We start from the raw sequence: 9,041 nt of genomic DNA on the forward strand, positions 1-9,041 counted from the left end.
TGAGAATCATAATTATTGCTGATTCTCATGAGTGCAAATACTTCTGAACCCCAGTAACATACAAATAAATCATTAAAAAAAATCATACAATATGATTTCCAGATTTTTTTTTTTACATTATATCTCTAACAGTTCAAATGAGTGATCAATATTTCAGTCCTCTTCCTATTTTTGCGAGAACTTGCAAAATCACAGGGGGTGTAAATACTTATGCTCCTCACTGTATATCTGTTTTAATGACTGACCTGACCTTTTCCTTTGTGCCAGAACTAAACTGCCTCTGACTGCGTGTTTGATGTAATAATTATGTAATGACTGTTGCTGGCAGTGTTGCAATGTGACCTGTTTTTTTCATTTCAGCCATCAGACCTCCACTTCCCACAGTTTATGCGAGTTGGCGGGTTTTCAAACTTGTATTTCCTGGTAGACATTGTGTTGTCATCTCTGTTGCACCTGGATGAGATCGCATGGTGGGAGGAGATCAGATGTGTTCAAGCTATTGTTTAAGGAATTATCTTTCTCTATAAATACAAGCATGTTTGTCCCTGTTGGCATCACTTGAGACCAGATCTCCTGCAGCCATGCTTTGTTTCAGACCCTGCACCGCACTGTGTGAGTATATCACTCATTATTTTGAAGAACAGTAATTCTGTGAATTTGTATTTAATCATAAATAAGTATAATTTAATATTTAGAAAAGGTATTTTATACTTCTGAGTATGTTTGGAGCAGTAAAGGGAACAAATGTTTCCACCTGCAAGTAACTTTCTTCCCTGTCACATGTAAAAAGTTTTGTCAGAAAAAAAACAAGCTTGACATTTGAATTTGTCTTTAATAAAAGTCCTTCTCTAAAAGTGAGGTTTCTTCTTTTTTCCAGTGCTTGCAACAGCTTGTCTGTTCTTGTCTCCAGGTAAATGACTGAAACCAGACTGAATGTGTTGATATTTCATTGAAGCAGTACAGACAGACACTGACTTGTGTTTTTTCTATTTGTTGTTTTAGCTGTTTCTGCAGAGAGAGCAACCTCCTGTGACAGTGGCAACTCTGTCCATCGCCTGAGCTGTGGTATGACTGAATATTATCCAGATCAGTGGATCTAGCATTGAGCCATCAAGGAGTTTGAATTTTGTTCTATCTGGCTTAGAAAAGAAAGGTTTGGCAGGTGGATTATACTTGTTTAGGTAACACTTTACTTGAAGCCCCCCTGTATAACACATTATAAGTACATTCATAAAGTATTATAATGCCATTATAACACGTGTAGCTATAGTTATAAACATTCATAGATGATCACAATGCCAGGACCGAACCCTAACCCTATGCTGTATAGTGCTGTATAGTGAGTTATAAAGCATTGTGATCATGTATGAGTGTTTATAACTACTTATAATGTGTTATACAGGGGGGCTTCAAGTAAAGTGTTACCCTTGTCTATATCTTGATAAAAGATGCTTTAAGATTTTTTTTTAAATTATTGTCAATTCTTTGCTCTCTATGTGTGTGACAGACATTGGAGTGATCAGCGTGCAGGAGTCGCTGTATGGACGTGAAGACAGAGTGACGTGCAGTGAGGGCAAACATTATTACCAGCTCGCCAACACTGAGTGCTCTTTGGCAGGCACGACAGAACTTATCCGAAGGAGGTACACGTTATAATGCCTATCATAAAATTAAAACGTACCACAAAAGTGGAAGATTCTTACAAAAATATGGATGTCACAACGTAATGCAGTGTAACAGGGAAGCATCGTTACACTGCATTAAATCAGTTTTGAGTTCTGATACCTCGTCACCATCGGGACATTTTGTTTAAAGAGTTTCATTCCAGGCTTTCCCGTATCGCGTTTGCATTAACCTGTTTCCGTGTGTTTGTTTTCTCTAGGTAAAGATGGGAATTAACACATGTCAGTCAAGGAGTGATGAGGAAACAAAAGCTTGGGTAACACTTTACTTGAAGCCCCCGTGTATAACACATTATAAGTAGTTATAAACACTCATACATGATCACAATGCTTTATAACTCACTATACAGCACTATACAGCATAGGATTAGGGTTAGGGTTAGGGTTAGGGTTAGGGTTTGGTCCTGGCATTGTGATCATCTATGAATGTTTATAACTATAGCTACACGTGTAATAATGGCATTATAATACTTTATGAATGTACTTATAATGTGTTATACAGGGGGGCTTCAAGTAAAGTGTTACCAAAGCTTGCTCTCTGTAACAGACACACAAACACACCCAACCTGACACAAGGGACAGAGAAAGTGGAAGCACACACACCCATGTCTGGAATGTAACAATGATCAGAGCGATTAAAATTCATTGTGACTCTGTTGCTGTGGCCTCAGTTGATGAGGTGAACAAACCTTCTAATAATGATGGAACACAGAGTCTTTACTAAGAAAGAGGCAAGAAGTCCACTGACTTTATGCTTTAACTGAAATCCCCACAGGTGTGATGGCAAGAAGGTGTGTGAGTTGATAACCGCAAGTGATATCCGCATCTTGGACCCCTGCCCAGGAATCTTGAAATACGTGGACACCAACTACACCTGCCTCCCAGCACGTCAGTCCCCTCAGTTATCGCTAAATAATAAAACTGTAAATGAGCTCTGCTGTCAGAAATCTAACCTGATCCTGCTGTTTTCCAGTAACTCATGTTGCGTGTGAGCAATCCCTGGCACGCTTGCACTGTGGTAAGATCATTGGTTCTTCTCTTTGAGCTTATAATAAATCCACATGATTGATATGAGCGCAAACAGTGATCCGTGCCTTTTCTCTTTCTTGTTTTAATGCAGACCAGGGCCAGGTTATCGTTGTCTACGGAGCAGACTACGGTCGTCGGGACAGGACCACCTGCATTAACGGAAGACCTGATTCCCAGTTGCAAAATGTGTCCTGCTCAAAACCCACAAACATCGTGGCAACCAGGTAAAAAACAATGGCTATTATAATCTCTTGGCTCTTTTTTTGTCTAAGCAGCCTGTATTGACTCCTGTTACTCTACACCAACAGGTGTAATGGGAAAAACACCTGTGATATCAGAGCTCTCAACTCGGTGTTTGGAGACCCCTGCCCTGACATATACAAGTACCTGGAGGTGGCTTACCGCTGCAAGTGTGAGTAGCTAGCTACTTAATGCTTACTTAAAACTGCTCACATTTATGTGAGTGGAAAGCACAGCATGACGCAAACAGGTTTTTAAATAAAAATGTGTTAAAAATGTTTGAAATGAACATTTTTTGTTGTTCTGTTGCAGATCCTTCTGTCACTGATTCATAAGATTCAACAGAGCTTTGATGAGGAAAAAAACTAAAAGATAACGGAGAAATCAATGTTACGGTGTGGGGCTTTCTTTTCTGACTAAATGTAAAAGTATCCTTTTCTATCATCTTTTTTCCATGAGTACATGAAAATGCTCTACATCAGTAAAATATCTCAAGCCTTTGTTTCGGTGTGAAAAAAAAAAAAAATCCAATAAATAACTTCAAGCATTATAAGAACGAAATGATCCAGCTTGTTGTCGATGCGTAAGGCTTTGGCTGATCTATAGACAATTCGCACACACTTGTGCACACACACACACACACACACACACACACACACACACACACACACACACACACACACACACACACACACACACACAGGTAATTTAGAGTCACCAGTTAACCTCACACACATGATTATGGACTGTTGGAGGAAACCAGAAAACCTGCCCATGTGCTGAGAGGATATGCAGAGTTTATGTCACTCAGGACATGTGAGGGGAGAGTGGTGGCCATTGCACCACCATGTGGCAGAGGGTGAGATTTTTGGTAAGAAGTTTTGCTCAATTGTCTGCAGCAGCACTGAACAAACCCCAGGTGGTGTTATCAGCCTTTCTCAGAGGAGTTTTTGGTCATTTATGGCAAGATACAGAAAAAAGAAAAAAAAAAAACACTTTAGTTTTCAGAGGAAGACAATGTGATGTGCTTTGATCCTTCGTTTCATTTTGAGAGTAAACCAACACTTCCAGCTGATCGTTTCTGTGCAAATATAGTCTGAAGCGTGCAAAACTCACATGTGAGTGAAGTTTTCACATGATGTCGCTCATTGATGTTATAGTGAATAAGTTTGTCACAAAAAGCAGACAAACAGAAAGCACAATCTGTGCAAAATGCAGAACTTTGATAAAACAGGCCAACAGGGATGTGCCACATTGAAAGTAGTAATTTTTGGAGCCAAAGAGAAAATAGGGTAACACTTTACTTGAAGCCCCTCTTTATAACACATTATAAGTAGTTATAAACACTAATACATGATCACAATGCTTTATAACTCACTATACAGCAGTATACAGCATAGGATTAAGGTTAGGGTTAGGGTTAGGGTTAGGGTTTGGTCCTGGCATTGTGATCATCTATGAATGTTTATAACTACAGCTACACATGTTATAATGGCATTATAATGCTTTATGAATGTACTTATAATGTGTTATGCAGGGGGGCTTCAAGTAAAGTGTTACCGAAAATAGTAAATGTTATTGCAAGTGTAAAAGTAGAGTGTTCATTGTACTGTGGCAGTTTTGCCATTGTCTTTTTTCTTCATTTGAATTTCAGACAGCTTGATTTTAAGGAACAAAGTGTAAAACTGTTCATTCACACCTTCTGATAATTGAATTGTCTTCAAGTGTAATAGAGGCTAATTAAAATGGAGTAACCTTTATCGTATAATCATCAGTGCCACAGGGTATGTATGAGAATTAACACACATTTTCCACTGAAAAAAAAGTCATTTACATATGGATCTCAAAAGCCCGGAACAATGAAATCTCATGTTGTGAAAAAATGTCAAAGCTTGGCATGCTGCACGACGGAAGTCCAATGTGGTTCAAGCTGAGATAACTTACGAACATGCGGACTGCTCTTATGATGGTAAACTCAATTTAACTCAGGGCCCCAACTGAGCTAAAGGTTTATGAAGTCGGACATTCATTCATTCGTTATTCATTCATTATTTATTTATTTCATTCTTTGAAAAAAAGAAAATGAAAAGGAGCAGAAGGAAGTAAAACTTGTCGTGTCTGCCCCTACCAACACAAAATAATTGACAAAACAATAGTTTACATCAAGAGTTGATTATAAAAATAACCATTTCACAAGATGTTTACAAAATCAACATAATCAAAATCGACATATAATTTTGATAATTAATTAAGTAGCATCATATCTTTTTAATAACTGTTCTTTTAAACATTTCTTGAAAGTATAAATGGAATGAGACTTTTTAATTTTACAGTCAGGCTTGTTCCATAGACTGATTCCTTGGATTGTGATACATCTTTCTTTAGGTTTGGTTCTTGACTCTGATAATGAAAAGATTTCAGTTCCTTGTAATTCATATTGACTTTCTCTCTTTTTAAATCTGTTTTGCAAGTTATCTGGTAATATTTTTTGTTGAGCTTTATACATAGTTTTAAGGAGGTTGAGTTCCACCAATTCATTAAGTTTTAAAGATTTCAATTGTCTAAATATTGGATTTGTGTGATCCCTGTATCCACTTCCATTTACCACACGAATGGCTCGTTTCTGTAGAAGAAAAAGTGGTTCAATAGAAGTTTTACAGGCACTTCCCCATATTTCAACACAATAGGTCAGATATGGAACAATCAATGAGTTATACAATAGAAACAAAGCATTCTTATTCAGTGATTCTTTGACCTTATGCAACACAGCAATGGTTTGTGAAACCTTTGTTTTCACATGTTCTATATGAGATTTCCATGTTAGATGTTCATCAATGAAAACACCGAGGAACTTGATTTTGCTTGTCCTTTCGATTGCAGTACCCTGTAGTCAATTTTGTGTCGACATCTTTGTTCTTGCAACTAAAAATCATATATTTTGTCTTACTAATTGTCACGGCAGGTGAAACAGAGGCTCAGACGCAGATAGGCAAACCGACACCGTAGGACTGGGTTTAACGGGTTTATTGACTTGGCCTGGTCCAAGGCCCGAGTCTGAAGCCGTGGCTGCGCCACCGGCAGGTGTGGATGGGTCAGAGGTTCAGGAGGCCTGGTGAGCAGGTGGCGGGCGAGGAGGTAAACGAGGTGGTCCAGGCTGTAACGGAGAGGGTACGGGGTCAATGCACAAAAATCCAACCCAGACTAGGGAAACTCACAGACAGGAAAACTGACTGAGGTGGAACAACGATCCCGCATCGGAGAGTGGACTGCAGCCAGCCTAAGTAGGCAGCATCACAGGTGTAACAGATGAGGCCACTCCCCAGACAGGTGATGCCAATGCACTGATGAGCCGCCCACACAACCTGCTCACCTACAGGAGAGAGGAGAGAGAGAGAGCAGCAAGGCAGACCCACTCCCTAGTAACAGGAGTGGGCCTGACACTAATGTTTAAAGACAGTTTGTTAGCATTGAACCATCTCATAATATTCTCAAACTCATTCTGTACAATGCGTAATACTTCATTTTCACCAGTGTAAAATAAAGTGGTGTCATCTGCAAACAAGATACATTTTAATAAATTGGAAACAGTTGCGATATCATTCACATAGAGCAGAAAAAGTATTGGTCCAAGAACTGATCCCTGAGGAACTCCACAAGTTACATTACTGTATGTAGATTTTATGTTGTTGATTTGGATAAACTGTTTTCTATCTTTTAAATAACTTGTGACCCATTGATGAGCAACACCTCTTATACCGTACCTATATAATTTATTAAATAATATTTCGTGGTCTAAGGTGTCAAATGCTTTTTGAAGATCTACAAAGATACTCACTAAAACACATTTCCTGTCCATGGCATTGGTGATTTCTTTTGCTAGTTCCATGATTGCTGTAGCTGTTGAGTGGTTTGAGCAAAACCCATATTGGCTGCTACTTAAAAGTCTGTGTTTATCAATAAATTTATTTAATCGAAAAACAAACAATTTTTCTACAATTTTTGAAAGCTGTGGGAGTAACGATATAGGTCTATAATTTAAAACATCGTTTTTATTTCCTCTTTTATAAAGTGGAATTACTTTGGCTATTTTCATGTCATCTGGAAATGCTCCTGTTTTAAATGAAAGATTACAAATGTATGTAAACGGTTCAATAATAACATCTATAATGTGTTTTATCAGTGACATACTCATATCTGTATAGTCACTGGACTTTATGGGAATCAAAGTCATTCAACATCATTCCTGTTGCTGTAAGGAGGACTGAGTGAGTTCAGGATCAGTGAAGCACTGCTCCTACAGTAAACAGGAGTTTTGCTCTGAGAGCATTACAGATGGACACATTCGTATTTGCAACCATTTATTCAGTAATTGTTCCTATCAAAAAACACTCATTGTTAAAACTGCACATTCGACAATTATATATTTCAGTGACTTTAAAGCACACTGAAGACTGTACGTATTAATGTCCTTCTACATCTGTCTTGGGACAAACAGCTGGATGATCTATTGTCTATTTACTTCAGATGATGGTACTCAACCGAGTATTTTCTCCTCTTTTTTCAATTTTGCTCCAGAGCCTCACTACTTCTGTACTTCCCATCACAAACATGCATGACATTACTGTTTTCCTCTGTGATTTTGTCTTCTAGAAATAAATACATTAAAACAGCTTTACAATATTAACGGTTAGGCACACAACAGAAGATGAATACTTTCATTCAGGGTAAAAACTGGTTGAGACAAAGTTTTACTTCCATGTGAAAAATGACCATTTTTCTGTCAATGTTAAGATGCCTTCAGTTATTTAACTTGTCCAGTCTGTAGTTTTTCATGAAATCTAAAATACTGTTACTCCAGATGGGAAACAGAAACAAACAAACAGAAGAAAAGAAACATTTACTTTTGAATTCCCTTATTTCTGCTTTGGACAGATCTCACCAGTTTGGTGGTTTGGTGGGTGTCGGTTAACAATCAACACAAGATAATCAATGACCACACTGACCGACGGTGGAATGTATAAACATTGCATGTGTCATAAGAAATACAATGAATGAATGTACCCCTCCTACCCATGTTAATTTTCAAGCAGCCAGATCGACAGGTCGAGGTGGAGGTGTGGCAGTGATATCGCACTCCAGTCTTCTTCTTAAACCCAAAACTGACGTTAAATTCAACTCTTTTGAAAACTTAATACTAACGCTTACTTGTCCAAATTGGAAGAATCAAAAAGCTGTGCTATTAGTTATTGTGTATCGACCTCCTGGTCCTTACTATGACTTTTTAACTGAGTTCTCAGAGTTTTTAAGCAATATAGTATTGGCTCATAACAAGATTCTTATAATAGGTGACTTTAACATCCATGTGGATGATTCTGGTGACAATTTGAGTAATGTGTTTATTGCAGTATTAGATAGCATCGGTTTCACTCAAAATGTTGATGAATCCACTCATAGTCACAAGCACACCCTGGATCTGGTTTTAACATATGGGATAGAGGTCAGTGACCTAAATGTTCTCCCTCAGAGCCCTATACTCTCAGACCATTTTTTGATTACTTTTCAGGTTTTAATTGAAGCAGGGGCGGACTGGGGGGTAAAAGTGGCCTGGGAGACATGGACAGACTGGCCCACTTCATGTGTAGTGTGGCAACCATGTGGCAACCAACCAGCCAGCAACACAAGTTTCATGTTCCTGAGTTCCTGGCTGAAAAAAGAACCAATTTGGACCACAATCGTATAATAATAATTAACCTTAAGCTTTAAGTAGCTTACTGTAAAATAATTGCTGGTATATTATGATTTTATAGCATGTTGGTACAATAGAATTTAGCTTACCTATTTGCCAGTCTGTTAGTGACAGCACCTGTCTATACCATGAGTAAACCACGAGAGGGCAACTTAATTGCAACAATAAGTTCATTTCACAAAGTTTGTTTTATTTAAAAATAGATGAACAATATAGATGTAAATATTATTTCTATATATATTATAGATACATAAACTACACAGCAAGCAACTACACAAACAGGCATCACTGGGCTTGCTGTTGCTGCCATCTGCTGTTCAATTCTGGCTTTGTCTTGTGCCCCA

The 9,041-nt window shown here is 38.1% G+C and overlaps 1 protein-coding gene across 1 annotated transcript; it reads left to right on the forward strand.

The window, feature by feature from the left end:
* The first annotated feature begins 487 nt into the window (after positions 1 to 487).
* On the forward strand, positions 488 to 3,507 carry LOC115407970 (L-rhamnose-binding lectin SML-like). Its single transcript, XM_030118547.1, has 9 exons — positions 488 to 612; positions 878 to 910; positions 1,003 to 1,065; positions 1,508 to 1,643; positions 2,458 to 2,570; positions 2,656 to 2,700; positions 2,803 to 2,935; positions 3,020 to 3,123; positions 3,264 to 3,507. Exons 1-9 carry the CDS (start codon positions 582 to 584, stop codon positions 3,284 to 3,286), a joined length of 681 nt encoding a protein of 226 aa, XP_029974407.1. The 5' UTR covers positions 488 to 581; the 3' UTR covers positions 3,287 to 3,507.
* The last annotated feature ends 5,534 nt before the right edge of the window (positions 3,508 to 9,041 follow it).

The sequence above is a fragment of the Salarias fasciatus genome, chromosome 20, assembly GCF_902148845.1.
Source record: "Salarias fasciatus chromosome 20, fSalaFa1.1, whole genome shotgun sequence".
NCBI lineage: Eukaryota > Metazoa > Chordata > Actinopteri > Blenniiformes > Blenniidae > Salarias > Salarias fasciatus.